At 37.6% G+C, this 22,335-nt stretch overlaps 1 protein-coding gene across 1 annotated transcript in view; it reads right to left on the bottom strand.

Moving 5' to 3' along the window:
- Nucleotides 1-1,657: 1,657 nt before the first annotated feature.
- LOC127865906 (uncharacterized) overlaps nt 1,658-22,335 on the bottom strand; it is a 41,632-nt gene continuing 20,954 nt past the window's right edge. The window contains exons 3-7 of the mRNA XM_052405968.1: nt 19,251-19,412; nt 15,140-15,204; nt 5,855-10,880; nt 4,439-5,129; nt 1,658-3,863 (exon numbers count right to left, since the gene is read on the bottom strand). Of these exons, the coding sequence (XP_052261928.1) occupies nt 3,241-3,863; nt 4,439-5,129; nt 5,855-10,880; nt 15,140-15,204; nt 19,251-19,412 (6,567 nt within the window). The 3' untranslated portion in view covers nt 1,658-3,240. The remainder of the gene's footprint in view (nt 3,864-4,438; nt 5,130-5,854; nt 10,881-15,139; nt 15,205-19,250; nt 19,413-22,335) is intronic.

Below are 22,335 nucleotides of genomic sequence, written 5' to 3'. Positions count from 1 at the left end.
TTCCAAATTTGAGATTTGACTGAACACAAAACTTTAACCAACGGCGACGCCGTGGCGATCAGTATATCTCTCATTTTGTTCGAAAATAGAGCTAAAAAGGGCGGCTATTATGATTACTTATGATTACATTATGAATTTTCGCAATTAAGCAGCAATGATGGCATTTATCAATTTAAAACGTGCACTCACTTTTCAATTCAAAAATTAGAAGTAAAAAACTGCAAGTTATACATGGTAACTTATGATAAATAGACAATCATTGCCCATTTAGTGTTTTGTAGTCATTTATCATGTAAACACATGACAATCAGAACCAAACATGGATTGAGGTGGAAGGGGTCTAATTGAGTATCAAAAAGTATCTGGCTAATGCTAGAGATTCTATGTGTCAATTTAAACAATACCAATAAATACACAAAATGCAAACAAATTTAAACTGATCTTCTTTTATTATCCCCACGCTTTTTGAAAAAAAGGTGGGGATATTGTGGTGATCTCCGCCGTCCGTCCGTCCGTCTGTCCGTCCGTCTGTCCGTCTGTCCGTCCGTCCTGGCCACTATCTCCTCCTACACTAAAAGCACTAGAACCTTGAAATTTACACACATGGTAGCTATGAGCATATGTGCGACCCTGCACTATTTGGAATTTTGATCTGACCCCTGGGTCAAAAGTTATAGGGGTTGGGGTGGGGCCGCGTCAGAAATTATCACTCATTTTTTTAGGTTATTTTACATTTACTTCTTTATTTCTACACCGATTCACTTCAAATTGATACTGGACCTCACCTATGACAATACGGTCAATCTCAACCATGCATGGCCCCATTCCCAACCCTGGGGCGCCCCGCCCACATAGGCCACACCCACCAAAAATTTCCATTTACTATAATTTTTTCATTTCTACACGGATTCACTTCAAATTGATACTGAACTTTTGTTATGACATTAGGGTCAATCTCAACTATGCATGGCCCCAATCCCAACCCTGGGGCGCCCGCCCACATAGGCCACACCCACCAAAAAATTCCATTTACTATAATTTTTTCATTTCTACACGGATTCACTTCAAATTGATACTGAACTTCTCTTATGACATTAGGGTCAATCTCAACTATGCATGGCCCCATAACCAACCCTGGGGCCCCGCCCACATAGACCACACCCACCCAAAATTGCCTTTACTATAATTTCTTCATTTCTACACCGATTCACTTCAAATTGATATTGAACTTCTCTTATGACAATACAGTCAATCTCAACTATGCATGGCCCCATTACGAACCCTGGGGCGCCCCGCCCACATAGACCACACCCACACAAAATTGCCTTTTACTATAATTTCTTCATTTCTACACCGATTCACTTCAAATTGATACTGAACCTCTCTTATGACAATACGGTCAATCTCAACTATGCATGGCACAATTACCAACCCTGGGGCGCCCTGCCCACATATGTCACACCCACCCAAAATTGCCTTTTACTATAACTTCTTCATTTCTACACCAATTCACTTCTAATTGATGATGAACTTCTCTTATGACAATACGGTCAATCTCAGCTATGCATGGCCCCATTACCAACCCTGGGGCACACCTAGGTCAAACATTCGGCGTGGGGATACGCGTCGGCCTCTGCCGCGCCATTTCTAGTTCAAAATTTCTTTTAAAACCGTCATCTCAAATAGAGTATAAAACAAGCAGTGCCAATGTGAAACTTAAAAAGCGAAACTAAACATGTATTGTAATAAAAAGAAAAATATCAATGAATAAATCACAATAGAAAAGTAAGCTTAACAATAATCTGCTTCCTTTGCAGAACATTAAACATAAAACAAATCAACATGTTAAATATGAGATCAGTATCAAAAACAAATAAGCTAAACAATCTGCTCCCTATGCAGAATAAAAAACATAAATCAATGTACACATAAAATATCAGATCAGTATCAAAATACTTCTAACACTCTAAAATTCACAGAGAAAGATGGTCAACAAGCAACCTGTACTCATACAAGCATTTCTTTCATAAAGTAGAACATACATTAACACTATTTATAGAAGATACAACTATATGGAAAAGAAGAATCTCTAAATAAAACACTGCATATGTTAATTAAATTGTATGCCATTTCTGTACTAAACATAAATTTTGTATGGAAAGGGAAAAAGTTCAGCTCAGAACACATAACAAGGGCTGTTTGTAAAACATGCATGCCCCCCATATGGGCTGTCAGTTGTAGTGGCAGCCATTGTGTGAATACGTTTTTTGTCACTGTGACCTTGACCTTTGACCTAGTGACCTGAAAATTAATAGGGGTCATCTGCCAGTCATGATCAATGTACCTATGATGTTTTATGATCCTAATCCTAATCATATTTGAGTTATCATCAGGAAACCATTTTACTGTTTCGAGTCACTGTGACCTTGACCTTTAACCTTGTTACCTGAAAATTTATAGGTGTCATCTGCCAGTCATGATCAATGTACCTATGAAGTTTCATGATCCTAGGCGTAAGAATTCTTGAGTTATCATTCAGAAACAATCTGGTGGACGGACCGACATGTGCAAAACAATATACCCCCTCTTCTTCAAAGGGGGGCATAAATATGAAGTTTGGAACTTGCTTGGAAAGATATTTTGAATGCATCCTCTATTACAGAACACCCTCTACATTATGTGATATAAATTACATATATGTATTTATATGAGTTGCTATTGTATATGTAATGTTTTATTGAATGCAGTCTGTGCTTAAAACAAAGCTAAAACAACAACATGTCTTAAAGTAACAAATATGAGTGTACTTAATGCATAAAACTGTGTGACTCACAAGCAACTTACTACTGGTGCTTTTTAAACAAATTTCTACATTTGAAACAAAACACCACCAGAGTAACAAAAACACTTACTTAAAAACAACATCAAATTGAAATAAAATTCACTTATAATACCAATCTTATTTTAAGCAAAAACATTTCAAAAACAAATTGCCATGTTTTCTAGCAATAATATATTCACCAACCGAAATAAGTACCTGATTACAAAATGTTAACAAAATAAAAAATGCATCTTAAAATCACCATCTAAATACCCGGTATAACGAGTATAAATCAACAAAAGCAAAGCACAAATCATGACAAATGATACATCAATAAGAATATGGAAATAAAGTTGTTTTAACAACACTCCCAAACCATTACATACCGTTTAAATCAAACTATGATTAAAAAAGAACAGTTACAAGCTCGTTCTTGGTAAATTCTGTTCAATTTGTTGTGCTAACATTTCAATCATTTCACCTGTGTCTGTACTGACATCCACTAAGGGATCAAGGCCACACCTGTTCCCAGCTGATTCGTTGTTACCATCAAGTCTAAAACTCTCCTTACTCAAAGTCTCAACATTCTCAATCACACAGAACCCTTCTAGGATTGGATCATCTACCGCACTACTGCATGTGTACATACAATCCTGATCAATGTCATTGTCATGATACGAATAGAAATGTTTGGAGCAGTCCATGTCAACGCCTTCGAAGATCATTTCTGTGTCACTGTTGTCTGCTGCAAGATTATCTATAATTTCAATAACATTAGATCCCGCACTTTTTACTATGTTTATATCTATTTTGTTGGTACTGACTGACGTATCTTTTTCTTCTCTATCACTTGGAAACCTGTAAATCTGACAATGCTCATTATTGTTCATGTCTGCAGAGATGTTTTTGATTAGTAACGCAGGACTGCACATTTTGGCCTTGTGGTCTCTAGCCTTAATGAGATCAACTGTGTTAACAGGTCTTAGTTTTAATTTCAGGATGTTGCGATTCTGAACGACATCATAGCATCCCTCCTCCAGCACTGAAACAAAGCATACCAGTATGGAACATTTATTATATAACGACATCATAGCATCCCTCCTCCAGCACTGAAACAAAGCATACCAGTATGAGAACATTTATTATATAACCTAAATGTTCAAGAGTAAGGGCAACTCCAACAAGTGTTTGACATTTCACTGTCTAGTTGTCGGTTTAAAAAAAAATCTAATTCTTAAGTTTAGTTTATAAATAAGGTTCCTAGTGTCAAAAGTTTGACAGGCATTCTGTAATAGTCATGACCATACTGCAAAGACCATGAAATTGGAGTTCTAAAGGACTTGAGCTGCACTTCTGAAAAAAGGTCTTCATGCATGTGCTTTTATGGAGTTATCGTTAAATTGAAGTCTCTGCAGAACAAACAGCCAGTCTAGGCCTGAAGTGTTGTCCATGATTAGCCTGTGCCAACTGCACATGCTAATGACAACACTTTATGCACATGCATTAAGTCTTGTTTTCTCAGACTGTGGCTAATGTATATTAAAAGACATTCAAGCCGAACATGTTAATATTTTTAGTATTAAATACTTTTCTAACAGATGATGCATTTTTTCTCACCATTTTCACTATCCATTCCACAGTTCAAAGTCCCTGAATGCTGAGACTGTTCAGCTGAACCATCTTCCCAATCTGTAGCATCTGAATTATATGTGCAAGATGTCTCTGATGCATGTGGGCTAGATTTCAATGAGATGACCTCATCTATTTCTTTCTCTATGCTTTTATCTTCATTTTCTTCATCAAGTTCACTTTCATCGCTGTCTTCAATAACAATCGAATTCACATTGTTCTCGTGCATCTGGGATTTCAAATGCTTGTTGAAATATTTATAATATTTCTGACAAGCTAAACATAATACTAAACCATCCTCAGTTGTCTCACCCTTTGGATCAAAAACTCTCTTAGCAGCATTTTTATGTAACTTTGGGTCCTTCTCGTGAGTCTTCTGTTTCTTTAGCGTCTTTTTTCCATCCTTAATATCAAATTTTCTCTTGATTGTCTCTTCTTCATGGTTCACATTTCTAGGATGGCTCTCTTCTCCATTTTCATCATCGCTGCTGATGGTTACAGTGTGCAACAAGCCTCGTTGCTGCTGCTGACGACGTTTTTGGAACTCTTTTAGGTTCTTGGCATGAATGGAAGATGTCATGTGGCGCATGTAGTGAGCCTTGTAGCAGAAGACAGAATTGCAGACACCACAGCAGATTAAAACGTCATGGTTACGCTTTTTGTGAAGATTCAGCAGTTCCTGCAATAATAGGAAATGTTTGTAAGACATGTATGCTCTCCTAACTTGCAGAAAAGCTATTCATATCAGCAATTGTTTTATTAAAAAGTTGATGTCTTAAATATAAATACACCCAGTATTTAATTATGCTGGTTACTCTTGAGGATAGGAAGATGACTAACACTTTCAGGTTCAACAGCTCAAATATAAAGGTAAAATGAAAATTATTTCCACTCAGTATTTAGAGAACACTTAGGATATTATAAATCAGTATTGTATGCTTGTTAGTCTTAAGGGAAGTTAACCAGTTGGATTTTGAGATAAAGATCTAAGGTGAAGGTCACTGATTGTTTAGTCTATAACCATAATATTTTTATTTTAAATTGCCTCATAAAGAGCAGAGTAAAAGTTTGATCAAAATTTCAGGACAAACGGAGGTGCAAGTGCAATGCTTAATGTTACCTGTCTAGAGTGACATAATAAAAGCCTCATTGTGGGAAAACTGTAATTCATGCATGAGATTAAGAACCATCCCAGATTAGCCTCTGGAATCTGCATAGGTTAATCAGGGATGACACTTTGCGCTTAAACTAGATTTTTGCTAAGAAGAGACTTCCTTTCAACAAAAAATACCTTTAAAGGGTAACGTGTTGTCTCAGATTAGCCTGTGTGGACTGCACCGGCAAATCTGAGACATTTTACACAGGTTTTAATGATTGCAGGATGAGGCTCATACTAGTTCTTACCACTGATTCAAACAGCTTGCTGCAGGACAGGCACCAGCCAGGATGCTGCCGCAGGTAGTGCTGGTCAACCTCCTCCTTGCGCTCTCCTACAAGGCCACACACTTTACACGTAAGCACCTGAGACAGAAACTGCTTCTTCTTTTCATTTAGGTCCTCTGAATCAGCACTTTGGTTACTATTTCTTGAGTCATTATCAGGGTCTGATTTTCCACCACCACATTGTTCCATCTCTGTTCTGGACTTCTTAGAATTTTTCATCATACCTGAATCTGACATTGTGTCGTCCTCTTTGTTTGAGATAGCAGATTCTGTTGACTTAATATTGGTAGCTTCTTTGAATGACCACATCTTCTTTTGGTTGATATGCTTAAGTGATTTTAATTTTAATGTTGGTAGTTTTGGTAGAGCTACCAAATCTTTCTCAACTGTCTTCTTAGATGCATCATCTTTTTTACTTTTGGCTGTATTTTTCGTTTCTTTAGGACCTCTTGTATCACTGATACCTTTTCCACCAGATGAATCTTCCCATCCAACTATATTTTTTGACTGTTTGTTCTTCATAGTAGCAGTATGTGTTCTGGTCACTCTTTTGACTGGCTCATCCTTTATTTGGCTCCCCTTGGTATTCTTAGATTCCTTAACACATTCTGAAGGTTGACATTCATTTTGTGATTGATCCACCCTTTTGCTTTCATGGCGGGTTCTTTTGTTCTTTTTGTCAAAATCCTGTAAGAATTTTTCAGCAGATGCCAGCAGCTCTAGCTCACTTGGTTTTGCTTTTGCTTTAGGCAAACTAAACGGGAATTTCTTTTCAAATTTAGGATGCCTTCTTTTTGAAGGAATGTTCTCTTGTTGGTCATTAGATTCATTGTGTTGATTTCTAAAGGAATCTGCACCAGCATTATTTCTATTGAATTGCAATGTAAATCCATCACATTCAGATAAAGCAAAACCCTTTTCATACCCTTCACTCAATTTTTGGATTTCAACTGGATCCTCACTTGCTTCGTGTTCAGGATTACTGTTTGGCATAACAGACTCAAGATCAGCTGCTGAAGTTTCTGGTTTATCATGAAAATCATTGAATTCAAAGTTATCACCTTTAGCAAAGTCATCAGACAGGTCTTGGATTAAATTGGAGTCTTCATACATATTGAGAACAATGTTTTCAAGAATCTCATCATTAGATTCAGCCAAGTTTAAGAAATCATCATTTTCAGCAGCACTGAACATGGCATGCCTATTCTTGTCAAAAATACTGTCTTTTGTTTGTGTTTCATTTTGAGAACAGTTGACATTTTCAGATTTGCTCGAGTTGGAACTACTTATTGAAGCATTCAAGACCTCTTCTCCATATGAGCATGAAGTATCAAAAGAACTTTCATGCAAAGGTGTTGCAGTATATATCTCTGTGGTAAGGTTTTCTTTACTCGTTTCTGTTTCAATAATTTTAGTTGTTGTTGCACATGCCTTTTGTTGATTATCAGACAAACTTGTTTGCTCTGGGCTTGAAAGAATGTCTTCAGTTTGAAACTTACCATCTCCCCCATCTGCTTGTATCCGTTCTACCATTGACTTTCTATAGTTGCAGAAATCCTCTAGAGTTGGACAGTACCAAACACTGGAGCTAGAGCCACATAAAGGCAAAAGGGGTGGAAGCATTTTACAATCTGACTTGTTGGGTAGTTGGTTAATACTTGACAACTCTTTCCTTGCTTGCAAATATTTTTCATCTTCATTAATGAGAGTTGTTTCACATACAATTTCTGATGTACAATTGTTTTCCAGTTTGGTCTGATCTAACTCCAACTGATTATAACAAACAGCTTTGTCTAATTTTCTATCATTTACCACTTGTTCATATTCAGGATTACATGCATTAACTTCAAATACTAATTGTTTGGCAACCTGAAATGTGCATTCATTAGCAACCACTGGTTGAGGACTCTCATTTGACCCATTTGACTGGCCAAAAGCTTCAGCAGATTTCAGGATCATACAACTACTTGTTTCAGTTCCAGTACTTGAAGAACCGGTATAAATTATGCACTCATTAACTTCATGTGTGTCATCTAAATCACTCTTGTCAATGCCTTCAACTAAGCCAGTACTGTCACAAATATCAAGAACATTTTCAGTACATCTTTCCTTCTCCACTGAACTTTTACACCTTTCAGTATTGGATATTATCATACCATGTAAACTCTGTGATATTGCCCTGCTTGTAGACGATTGTAATGAAAAGGAACTGGGTGCCTCAATCACAGCTTTCGAGGATTGGCTTCCATCAAAATTGCCCACTTCTAATTCAGCTCCAAACAGTGACGCAATGTTTTCTGCAGAACATGCAGAGGTATCAACCAAAGTATCAGTTATTGGCTTAACACGTTCAGAAGTGTCTTGGGATTTAGCCAATTCAAATTCACAGGTGGTTGTGTCAACAGATTTTTCCGCCATCTTGTCATCCTCCTGATCTGCAGCTTTTGATTTCCACCTCATTAATAACCCTTTCTTAGCAGCTTGGCAACCTTTATCGAGTAAATGTAATTTTAAATCGGTGAGTCTAATATCAGGTACTTTCTTATTGGGATTACTAGATCTTGCAGTAGACTTTAGTTTTGTCTTCAGCTCAAACTTGTCCAGTGATATATGAACAAACCTTTCGCGGTTTTTATTTCCATTGAAACTCCTCTCTTCCAATTTCCTATCTTTGCCTATCTTAAGTGACTTGTCAATCTCATTTGAACTAGTCACATTGGCTCTTCTTGACAATTCACGCACTGTCGCATCTCCATCTCCAACAAACTTCTTAACTGTGTCAATACTATCTTGGCATACAAATGATCTGTTTTCTGGCAATTTATGGCGCAATTTTGGATGCATAGCTTGTAATTTTGATTCCCTGGAAACATAACGTCCATCCTTGTTTGTTTGCTTTGTAGCCTTTTCGGAATTTAAAGACACTGGTATGGACCTGAAATCAATTTCTTTATCAGTTGTGTTAACTTTCAACTTCTTTGAATCCAAACTGAAAGGAATGTCATGTTCTTTCTTTCTCTTCAAACTATTTGATGACTCAGATTTTGCCTGAGAAAGATGATAATTCCTCATGTTTTTGTCTACCTTTCCTAATGCAAAAAGTTCCGAAGTTAATTTGAACTCTCTGTATGATTCAATGATATTATTACGAAGACAAATGCTTGGTCTTGCAACAGTGGAGAGTGAACCAAAAGATGTATTTACTCTTGGGTAAGCTGCGGTACTCAAGGAACATAACCTTGTGTCAATAGATGGCATTCCAACTGAACTAAGCTTGTATTTCTGGCAGATATCAATTGGCTTTAGGCCCTTTTTACTTCCTCTGGTTCCATCAGATTTACGTTTGAAAGCTTTTTTTGATGTGGAATCAGCTTTTTGTACACATGTATTTTCTCGTGAAATTTGTGTTTTTGCATCTTCATTTCTTGATATGTGGTCATATTCCTTTCGGCTGCTATCAGATGACTTTGAGAGGGAAGCTTTATGTGTCTGGTCCATTTTTCTTTCGCCAGTATCAACAGCTGATCTATTATGTACCTCTGTTTTACTTTTTATTACACGTTGTTGCTCATTATTCATCTCAACTGGCCAATCACATTTTGAAGTTGTATTACTTTTACACAAAAATCTACCATGATCGCAATTATCCCTGTTTGTTTTTAAACTATTTGACTGTGATTCCCAAGGCCGAAACATGTTTTTATCTTTTTCCCAGCAATCCCTACGAGAACAACTTCTTTCAATATCTGTACCATGAGCACAGTGCTTATCATACTGACTAGGCAAAGGAATTAGTTCTACAGACAAAGCCAAAGGTTCGAAATAAGACCTGGGTGTCTCACAGACACGTTCTGCGACAGATTCATTACCACTCTCTTTACTGCTTTTACTGTTCATGTCTTGAATGTTTGTGTGTTCAAATGATGCGTAAGAATTCACAGCATGCATGTCTGAATGAGTGTTCCTGGAATTTGCTACAGCTCCTGACAATGTTTTACCTATACTTGTGGTGGATTGGCTAACAGGAAGAGCCTGTCTAATATCTTCATCCTGAGCTTCCACTGGTGGAATGTATGTGTTCTCACAATCTGGTCCAGTTAAATGCCTGTTACAATCTTCACCTGATTCTGACAGAGGCACGCCTGTAGCAAAAACTGGTTGGTTCCGAACTAATAAACTTGGAGCAGCTTTTGAATGCCTCATGTTTGGTTGCATCACAGAACAAGCCATCTTAAAAGCTACACAGTTACCTTCACCATAGTTAGGGCAGGAGTGGGTCCCAGAAGTTACAGGGATCACAGGGGATACTGGAGGTGGAGGTGGTGGTGGCAATACCAATAGGGACATGGGAATTTGCTGTGAGACTGGCTGAAGTTCTTGTGATGATGGCACAATCCCACGACACATTTCTTCTTCCACAGTCCACTGTGGTTCTACTCCAGGCATCTGGTCAAACCTCTTACATTGTTCTGCGCACAAACCTTGGTTAGATTGTATATTGTTGACAAATAAACCTTTCTGTGATAGTTTTTGCTCATTCAGGGTAAATTGATTATTTACAGAATAATCACTGATCCTAACAGAAAAACTGTTTATACTCCTTTCTCTAAGGCAGCTGTTGTTTATTCTAACAAAGCCACGATCAACTCGAGGTACCATCTTTCCTGACAGACAGTTCACTTGATGTTTAAACAACGCATCGTTGCCTTGCCAACCTGGCTGCTGCTGAGACCTCTCCTTGCATTCAACATCTGCTGGTCCTCTACGTTCTCTTAACGCTGTCGCAGACGGATATGGATGTGACCGTTCACGATGTGAGATGCGAAATGTGTTCCATCTATCCCTCTGGTGATCTGTATGCAGTCTGTATAGGTTTCTTGACCTGTCTTGAGACCATTGTCCATTGTCAATTGATGTCCATTGCGGTCTAGAGTCCCTGACACCTAGGTCTGTGAACATCTCTCGATGACTGTTGTTTATGATGGCTCTGAAAAGCACATACAATGACAATAGAATAAGATATTATATATAAGATATTATTATCTCCAGACTTTATTGATGGGCTTCAGACCATCTGGGATCATCATTTAATGGATATGAATACAACTATAAATATTTTCTTATCTTTCTTATGTCTCTGATGTTTCTCAAGCACAGTGTTTTTAGCTCACCTGAGCACAACATGCTCATGGTGAGCTTGTGTGATCGCCTTTTGTTCATCGACCGTTGTGCAGCGTCAACATTTGCCTTATTATCACTCTAGAGGCCACATTAACTGTCCAATGTTCATGAAATTTGGTCAGAAGATTTGTGCCAATGATATCTTGGACAAATTTGAAAAGGGTTGAGGTTGGATGAAAAACATGGCCGCCAGGAGACAGGGCATTTTTCCTTAGGATAAGTATTTCATGTTGTATTAAATTAAGTTTAGTCTTACAACTTTGAAGCAGGTCAAATGGATTTTTTGTTTACTGTTCGACCATATGTCTGAGTGAGAACCACTGAGTTCCATTATTACTGACAGTGACCTTTACCCAACAAATCAGAAATACAATCCAAAGCAAGGTCTCCATACTATCTTTCTATATGCAAACTTACATATAGATTGGTAAACACAAACTTAAGTTTTTTACCGGACATCTACTATTTAAATCGCCTGCCGCCCAGCCTTACATAATTCAAGCTAATAATCAGTCTTTCAACTTTGTGAAAACCATTTTAACGATAGTTCACATACTTAACACATTAGTGTACTACTGACCAAGGACATGAATGCTTTTCTGCAATAAACAACACTCAGTTACTTCCCTTCAATTATACTTCAACAGTACTTTACACCATTATGCATAATTTACAACAGCAAATTTAATGATATTTTGATATGTTTTGTATACTTTCTTTTGGATTAAAACTTTCAAAACCATAAGCTTATAAAACCAAGGCCATAAACCCACCAGAAAACAAAACTTGATCAGGAATCAAAACAAGCAATAGCGCAGTCCTTTTTTTACTGCTCTCAAGGGCTGTTAGTAAAACACGCATGCACCCCAAATAGGCTGTCAGTTGAAGTGGCAGCCATTGTGTGAATACGTTAGAAACCATTTTACTGCTTCAGGTCACTGTGACCTTGACCTTTGACCTAGTGACCTGAAAATCAATAGGGGTCATTTGCCAGTCATGATCAATGTACCTATGAAATTTCATGATCCTAGGCGTAAGCATTCTTGAGTTATCATCCTGACACCATTTTACTGTTTCGAGTCACTGTGACCTTGACCTTTGACCTAGTGACCTGTAAATCAATAGGGGTCATCTGCCAGCCATGATCAATGTACCTATGAAGTTTCATTATCCTAGGCCTAAGCATTCTTGAGTTATCATCCGGAAACCATTTTACTGTTTCGAGTCACTGTGACCTTGACCTTTGACCTAGTGACCTAAAAATCAATAGGGGTCATCTGCAAGTCATGATCAATGTACCTATGAAGTTTCATGATCCTAGGCCTAAGCATTCTTGAGTTATCATCCGGAAACCATTTTACTATATCGAGTCACTGTGACCTTGACCTTTGACCTAGTGACCTGAAAATCAATAGGGGTCATCTGCCAGTCATGATCAATGTACCTATGAAGTTTCATGATCCTAGGCCTACGTGTTCTTGAGTTGTCATCCAGAAACCATTTGGTGGACGGACCGACTGACCGACATGTGCAAAACAATATACCCCCTCTTCTTTGAAGGGGGGCATAAAGATTGGACAATAAGTGTTACTTCAAGAATGTTAACAAGGTTTCACTACAGCAATATAAGGAAAACTTCCCCGCCCCCTGGCAGACATGTTTTTCTACAGACCAGAACCATTTTCAAACTCAGCTGAGATGTCATACGAACAAATGTTTTGACCAATTTAAATGAAGATTGGACCAAAAATGTGACTTCTAGAGTATTAACAAGGTTTAACTATAGCCATATAAAGGACTGGAACGATTTTCGAAATCAGTCGAGCTATCATAAGAACATATATTCTTACCAATTTACAAGAAGATTCTCAACCAAGCAAAACCATTTTTGAAAAACATTAAGACAAATGTAATGACCAAGTTTCATGAAGATTGGACAATAAATGTGACTTCTAGAGTGTTAACAAGCGTTTTCTTTAATTTAGTTTTTTTACCTCACATGATCCAGTTTCAAACTCGACCAAGATATCTGACAAAAATTGTTGCCTCTAGAGTGTTAACAAGGAAAAATGTTGACGACGGACTATGCACAATGGACAAAAAGTGATCTCAAAAGCTCACCACGAGCCACGAGCACGTTGTGCTCCGGTGAGCCAAAAACAGTTAACTAGACTGAAAAGCAATTTTCATTAAGAGATGCACACCTCTTGCGGTAAGCAATGTCTTTTATATTGGCATAATAAGCTAGGAGTACATGGATTGAAATTAATTAAAATTCAAATATTTATGATGGTTTAAATAAAGAAAATTGCAAAACTGAAATTTCATTTCTAAAAGTGAATTTGCAGAATAATCATATATAACTTGTTAACTTCTTATCTGAGATAAACCAATTTATTTTTATCACAACTGCATTGAAAACCTTAGCCTTAATTAAACGGTCTTGAGTTTGTTTCCTGGGAATAGAACCAGTGCTTGGTGTTTTTGGGGGGAGATCGAAGGAACGCTCCAGGCAATAGAACCAGTGCTTGGTGTTTTGGGGGGAGATCAAAGGAACGCTCCTGGCAATAGAACCAGCGCTTGGTGTTTAGGGGGGAGATCGAAGGAACGCTCCTGGCAATAGAACCAGTGCTTAGTGTTTTGGGGGAAATCGAAGGAACGCTCCTGGCAATAGAACCAACGCTTGGTGTTTTGGGGGGAGATCGAAGGAACACTCCTGGCAATAGAACCAGTGCTTGGTGTTTTGGGGGGAGATCGAAGGAACACTCCTGGCAATAGAACCAGCGTTTGGTGTTTTGGGGGGAGATCGAAGGAAGGCTCCTGGCAATAAAACCAGCGCTTGGTGTTTTGGGGGGAGATCAACATGTCTCCCAGTGGGGATCTTACCAGTGACCTCCTGATCCCAAGGAGGAAACCATATCCACTACCCCACTGCAACATACAAGTCGTGTTCTGAGAAAACTGGGCATAATGCATGTGCGATAAGTGTTATCCCATATTAGCCTGTGCAGTCTGCACAGGCTAATCAGGGATGACACTTTCTGCTTTTATGACATTTTTCATTTAAATGAAGTCTCTTTAGCAAAAATCCAATTTAGGCAGAAAGTGTCGTCCCTGATTAGCCCGTGAGAACTGCACAGGCTAATCTGGGACGACACTTTACGCACATGTCTTATGCCCTGTTTTCTCAGAACGCGACTCATATAATCTGAGAATAACACAGTGTTGAGTTCACAAGATACTATGTTTATCATTATCGTTCCTAAAATGTCAGAATAAATTCGCAATTAACTTTTCTGATGATATGTTACTAAAGAACTAAAACCTGACCATCAAGCTGAAGGCAATGACAGTTACCTAATTGCCTGTCATTATCCTAAACTACTATTCAGCCTATGCTTTATGGTTTACCGAATCAATGACGCACTTGCAATCATTAATTGTCCATGCTGCCACTTTTTCACTTTATGCTCGACATTTGACTTCACACACACATACATCCATATAAAAGTACAGTGAACTGTGTCTGACAATCTCAATCTTTTCAAAAATATGTTTTGCTCTTATAGAAGTATGCACAATGAAATTATTAATTATATGTCAGATATGCCATTTAATAAACTCTCCTTAACAAAAGTATGACATTCTTCATCTTTAGTCAGTTTCTTCAAATAGGGTCATAAACATGGAAGAAGTAAACAATTGCTTTTACACAAGAATGTGTACAATTGTATGGGCATTTAATTTTCAACTTGCATAATTATCTCAAGTAATTTTACATAATTATTTCAAGTAATTTTCAATCTACATCGAAAATAGTCTGCCATTCCCAAGAATTACAATCAGCTAATTGTAAAGGTATCTTAGATCAGTGTCCACCTACAACAATTTCATACTGTCATTGATCGAGCAGACAATGTCACGGGCAAATAAACATAAATGCTCATTCAACATCATTACTAAAAGTTCGCTCTTCCAAATGTTGGATATTGCAAAAAGTGTTATATCTGGAAAAGTCAACAAAAAGTTTTTGCATTACAAGAAATGTACAACTGTACAACTTACCTCATTGCAGAACAAATGTAGCGACTTTTGGACCGGACATGGGACAGGTTTTTATGTTGCAGATTCTGAAAATATAATATTTCTGTCATAATTATTATTATGCAGAGTGGGTTCATATTTCACTAGCCCTTCAGAAAGATATCCAGTCCACGATTAACAAACAAGACATAAAAAGACAATATTGAGAAGACTTAATATATAAAAAAAATAAGAAAAATCTGTTTTGCAATGAATGCCTTGCCATGAGAATGCATTTAAAAAAAACTGGTACCCCCATGTCTCAATTTTCAATTCACAAACAACTCTTTAGGACGAGAGTTTAAAGGGGCCTTTTCACAGATTTTGGCATTTTTTAACTTATTCATTAAATGCTTTATATTGATAAATGTATCATGTGGATCGTAAAAGCTCCAGTAAAAAATCAAGAATAAAATTTAAACAAGAGTGCCAAACTGTCACAAGATACGCCCGTTTTAAGACTTTGGACAACTTGATAACTTTACCATGACCCATATTTGAACTTGACCTACATATCATCTAGACACAACTTCTGACCAAAGTTGGTGAAGATCTGATGAAAACTACTTCAATTAGAGAGCAGACACCATGCTAAATGCTTGAAATGCACTACGGGACCTCGTGACCTAGTTTTTAACCTGGCAAGACCCATATTTGAACTTGACCTACATGTAGATATTGTCTAGACACAACTTCTGACCAAAGTTGGTGAAGATCGGATGAAAACTACTTCAATTAGAGAGCACTTGCTAAAGGCTTGAAATGGTTTAAGTGACCCTGTGACCTAGTTTTTGACCTGGAATGACCAATATTCCAACTTGACCTAAATACTGTCTAGATACAACTTCTGACCAAGTTTGGTGAAGATTGGATGAAAACTACTTCAATTAGAGAGTGGACACCATGCTAAATGCTTGAAATGCACTAAGTGACCCTGTGACCTAGTTTTTGACCCAGCATGACCCATATTCGAACTTGACCTAGATATTGTCTAGATACAACTTCTGACCAAGTTTGGTGAAGATCGGATGAATACAATTTGAATTAGAGTCCGGACAAAGTGGCGCCGTTGAAAATGCACTAATTGACCCTATGACCTAGTTTTTGACCCGGCATGACCCATATTCGAACTTGGCCTATATATCAACTAGATGCAACTGCTGACCAAGTTTGGTGAAGATCGGATGAATACAATTTGAAATAGAGTCCGGACAAAGTGGCCCCTTTGAAAATGCACTTATTGACCCTATGACCTAGTTTTTGACCCGGCATGACCCATATTCGAACTTGGCCTAGATATCAACTAGATGCAACTGCTGACCAAGTTTGGTGAAGATCGGATGAATACAATTTGAATTAGAGTCCGGACAAAGTGATGCCTTCCGCCCGCCGCCCGCCCGCCGCCAAGGGGTTTCACATAATACGTCCCGTATTTTATACGGGTGTATAAAAAGGAAAAGAAGATTGCCCGTAGCAGGTTTCGAACCAGTGACCCCTGTAGTCCTGACAGAGTCCTGAAATAAAAACGCTTTTACCTACTGAGCTATTCCGCCGAGTACACATTCTTGACGTATTTTATACCTTATATAAGCAATCTTCGTTGTTTCACAAAATTTAACGACAAAAACAGAACTCTCCAAATTATTCAATCGTTTCGCGTTGCAACGCTTTATTATTTTTAGGTTTTAAAATCGTCAAAAGATGCATATAATGGCTATATTAGAGCATGGTAAATGTTCAGTATTACTGTTTCCTCACAAATATCATAACTAAAACGAAAATGTGCGAATCTGAAACAACTTTTTTCAATTTTGTCAATTTACCAAAGCGTGAAAAGATCCCTTTAAGTACAGTACAGCCAAAGCGGCACAAACATAATCCGCGGCTACACCACGGCCAGATTATTAGTACGCCTCGGCCAAATCGTGTGTTGACGCGGCGTATCGCCGTGGCACTCGGCATAGATCCGCGCAACGACGCCGAGTCTGTATTAACCTCGCGTACTTTCGTGGAGTAAATCCGCCGCATACGTACGCGGCGGATCGAGTGAAAAGACATCCACCTACATGTATGTGTAGCCTAGAATTAATCACGCGCAACTGTTAATGTTTCGTTCGATTATCATTATTAAATTTGAAATCCAAAACACAATTCTGAATTTTAATGCTAACGCGACATTTGGCAAATTCTAGCGTCAAATAAACAGTGCTAAAATATCCTTTGTTTCATAAAAAGCGCACGAAAATTATGCAGACATGTAGAACGTCGTTTGGAAAGTTTGGGTGTATTTTGTGTTGTATAAATACATGAACATCACGTCAGGCGTAAATCGCGTGTTCAGTGGAAAAAAAACACACCCCGATTAGACGTTATTTCATCATCTCTATAAATAGTAACAAATGCCAAAATGTATTTGATACTAAAGGAAATATCGTGAATGTTTGTGTATCGTAAATATTTACCAGCATGTGCTTCAAAACTGGAATATACAGGATTATCGGGTAATTAGTAGCGATATTAACTAAATAATATGAACAAAATAAAACGTGTTTATATACACATATTCAAACAATAGTTATAATAACAAATACGTCGTCACCGTCTTGATTATTGATGTGGCTTCAAACTGCTAATTTTCTCAGCTTAAATATAATAGCAAAATCAACATGCAATTAATTTATAAATCCACCATATGCTGGAGCCTTGACCACTTGTATGTGCGAAAACATGACTTGTTTATGTGTGAAATACATACACTACGTGCGGGAAAAAAACTTAATTGGCCAGACACATTAACGTTGCTTACATGTATATGCTAATACAATCCGCGCACAATAAATTTATTATGATTTTAATTATTATTATAATTGTTCTTTCAAAATTTGTTAACTACACGTAACTAATAATTTTTAAAAGGTTTTTTATTTCATAATGCGCATCGACTCGGCATCATGTCGCGGATCGCGGCATGCCTCGGCGGACAGATGTTAAGTTTTGTGGCGAAATGCGACTTGCCGCCGCATACTGACGCGGCTTCAACGACTGACGCTGCATCAACTCGTTTCACCTTGCCGCCGCGGATCGCGAAATACGTTTGTTCCGCTTTGGCTGTACTGTAAATCCAATAATTACCATGTTTTAGATCTGGAGTTATAAAGAAAATATTAAAGGACGTACTATTAAGTTATGAACAACAAACATGCAAATTGTACATGAAGCCTCCGTTGATTGAGACTGGACACAATCATAAATGAGTATTGGGTTGAAAGTCATCATATGAATGTGGTTTTTTTTAAGTTAAAAATTTAGAAAAATGGCAGTAACTATAAATAGGGGAGAAAGAGCTATGGTGCAAGGAAAATACAATCAACAACATCTACTTACACTGTACCTATAAAGTTTCAATTTGATACCACTGAGTGATAAAAAACAAAATTAACGAACCAAGTACTCTAACAAGAGCGCCGCATAATGGGTGCCACGCTCGGCTGCGAAAGCTTGTCAGAACTTCTTATTTATTTTTTACAGGTCACAGTGACCTTGACCTTTGACCTAGTGACCCAAAAGGTGCATCTACATATAAAGTTTCAAAGTTGTAGGTGGAAGCACTTTGATTTTAGAGCAAATGTAGAGCCTATGTTAAAGTTTTATATTAGAGGTCACAGTGACCTTGACCTTTGACCTAGTGACCCAAAAATGAGTGTGGCGTGTAGAACTCATCAAGGTGCATCTACATATGAAGTTTCAAAGTTGTAGGTGGAAGCACTTTGATTTTAGAGCCAATGTTAAGGTTTTAGCACGACGCCTACGGCGGACGGCTGACGGCGGACAACGAGCTGGCTATGATAATACCTCGGGTTTTTTCCGAAAACAGCACAGCTAAAAATAGCAAAGCAAGAGTAATGGTAATAGTGCAACAACATTGAGCCAATTGCAAAGAGCGGGCCTATGCCCAACCAAAATCCTGGGCAAAGGTCTTGCACATGTCAATTTTGTTTTATGTAAGTTTTACATGTATATCGTTAATTATCAATTACGAACACTGCAAAAAAAAAACTCATTTAAAATGGCCTACATGTCTTAAAATACAGACCTTAAAAAATTGTACACACTGGCCATGAGAGCACATTTCCCACATGTTTTTGACTGTGACACAGAAGTAATCATCAATGTCATCTTTGGCAATTTTAGCAGTTTCAACTAGGCATGTTATCTCCTTGGCAATAGCGTCTGGTATTCCTTTCAAACTAAAGTCCTAAAAAAATATAATAACATGCATTTCTTTATGGTTTGATTATAAGCTTGACATTATCTACTGCCTTCAGTTTTACATTAATTGTCTTGAATTCTAAGAGATAACAAGAGATGTGTTTGTCAGAAACACAATGTCCCCTATTGCGCCGCTTTGAAGCCATATATTTGACCGTTGACCTTTAAGGATGACCTTGACCTTTCACCACTCAAAATGTGCAGCTCCAGGAGATACACATGCATGCAAAATATCAAGTTGCTTTCTTCCATATAGCAAAAGTTATTGCAAAAGTTTAACCAAGGTTAAAGCTTGTAACAGACCATACAATGACAGACACTGGCTAAAAATAATATACCCCCGATCATTTGATCCGAGGGCAAAATAAATCTCAGTGTTTGATACAAGGAAATATAAATTACCAATAATCACTTTTTGCACCAATTCCCAAACTTTCCATACTGCTCACAAATATCACTTTGATATAACTAGTTAGTTAATAACAGTGATATTTATTTACTTTATAACAACAAATTACTATTAACAATTGTGTTATCAGTTTTTTGTTCCCGTCAATTATTATGTTGACAAATTTGACTTTTCTAACCTAAAGTCACTTAATCCATGGTTTTCTTAATCTATAGAAATCCATGCTTACATTATTGTTATTGGAGTTATAAGTTTAATTGATGTGGTATCTGCTAATCAGGAGATTGAAATGTTTAACAAAGACATGGAGGGATCAATAAATTAAACAATTCTCAACCAATCATAATTCATAGACTATCTCTGGAACCTTCCTAAGACAGAATAGAATTGTCAATTCAAAACTTCAGCTTTCCGATTGATAACGGTATTTGTGTAAAGTTTAATTTGTTAGTATTTCTCCACAAATGACTTGCCATTTGATGTCGATTATAACAGGTAAATGTGTTCGTTACGATGTATCAGGCTGATAATGAACTTGATTTTATAAGCATAATTAATTTACATGAAAGAATTGGTTATCAAGAAGAACTCTGAACTGTATGTATGTACTCATAAAAGCTCAAAGCATTCAAGAAGAACTTGAGATAGAGTTTACCTGTCTCAATGTAGGTGACCTGATGATTTGAATGTAAGTGGTTATTTGTTGAAAGAAAAAGAGTCCCTACAATGATAATATTATTTTGTCATGTATGTTTTCAATGTACAAATTCATAACAAACTTAATTTTACAATTTGACAATTGTGTGACTCATTTTTTCACAAAGTGAGGGAGCAAGGGCCGCTTCACAATGAAAGGGGAATAAACCCTGACAACTGTGTTTTTTTGTTCTAGGTATTTTACACTGTATGACACAGGTTTGAAATGGTATTAGAAAGTCTTACAACAATTGTAAGTTAAACAAGAGCACAGCAATACGGGTGCCACGCTCGGCTACAGGTGCAGTTTTGAATATATGAAAGCTGGTCAGATTTTTTATTTTAAGGTCACAGTGACCTTGACCAAAAATGGGCGTGACGTGTAGAACTCTTCAAGGTGCATCTACATATGAAGTTTCAAAGTTGTAGGTGGAAGCAATTTGATTTAAGAGCCAATGTTCAAAACCTTAACAAAATGCTAAGGTTTGAGCACGACACGGACGTCGGACAACACGCTGGCTATGACAATACCTTGGGTTTTCTCTGAAAACACCGAGCTAAAAAATCCCAATATATTTTTCAAAGTGACCCCTCGAGAGGGGCACATTTTGACTCCAGGGGCATGATTTGAATTAACTCAGTAGAGGACCACCAGATGATGTCAAAAACCAAATATTACACACTTAATCCTTGAGATTTCAGATAATACAATTATAACAAGGGACAAAATTGTCACAAAACCAGGTTTTCAATTTGAAAAAAAAAAGTCTGGTAAAGGTAGACAACTCAAACTGAACTGATTGTTCATAGTTACCCCCATTGTTTCAAAATAAATCTATTTTTAGTCGTGGCCACCTTGACCTTGGCGAAATTGACGTGTTCTTTCATGCGACACACGGTCCAATGATGGTGAACAAATGTGCCATATGATTTTCAAATCTTACAATGAATGACATACATGTAGTTATGGCCCAGACAAGCTCATTTATGGCCATTTTTGACCTTTGAACTCAAAGTGTGACCTTGACCTTGGAAATATCGACGTAATTCTTTCGCCAGACACACCGTCTAATGATGGTGAACAAATGTGCCATATGATTTTAAAATCTCACAATGAACAACAAAGTTATGGCCCGGACAAGCTTGTTCCGCCCGCCAGCCCGCTGACATTCGCCAATCTAATAATCTCTCCGAAAACAGCCGAGCTAAAAATTATGCATGTAAGCACAATTTCCAGGAGGATTACATCTGGTTTCCATCATCAGTCTCTTATGTAACTTGCCACGTTTTTATCATACGGGAGCACACCGTTCAATCGCGAGAAAGCCAATACCCAGTCAATTACACTTGTTTAAATTAGCCTACCAGTGCCAAGGCTCGCAAGACATAAAATGTGACACTGTCCATTTATAGGTATAAAATGTAATTATAATACTGCGAGGACTGTGTTGAATTCTACTCAAGTCTGAGCCCTCTGATTAATATCTTTAAAAGCAAGTCACCAGCAAAAAAATAAGTTTTGGCAAAAAAAAAAAGATAGTCGGCAAGACATTGTCAAGCTTTGAACGGAACATAACATTTAATTGGTTTTGTCAAGTCATTAGACAAGGCTAAGTAAAACAAGAGCACCGCCTTGCGGGTGCAGACCGCTTATCTATTTTCTTTTTAAAGGTGAAGGGACTCTCATTTTCAATCACAAAGGAGGGAGGGGTGGAGTGAAGAGGGATGTATAGTGTGGGGTTGTGGACATTTATTACATTATTTTCCAAAACGGCGAAAACAAAAAAAAATATCGGGGGGGGGG

This window comes from Dreissena polymorpha, chromosome 2, assembly GCF_020536995.1.
Source record: "Dreissena polymorpha isolate Duluth1 chromosome 2, UMN_Dpol_1.0, whole genome shotgun sequence".
NCBI lineage: Eukaryota > Metazoa > Mollusca > Bivalvia > Myida > Dreissenidae > Dreissena > Dreissena polymorpha.
The sequence above is the reverse complement of the archived record's forward strand: the minus strand, read 5'-3'. Positions and strand labels throughout refer to the sequence as shown.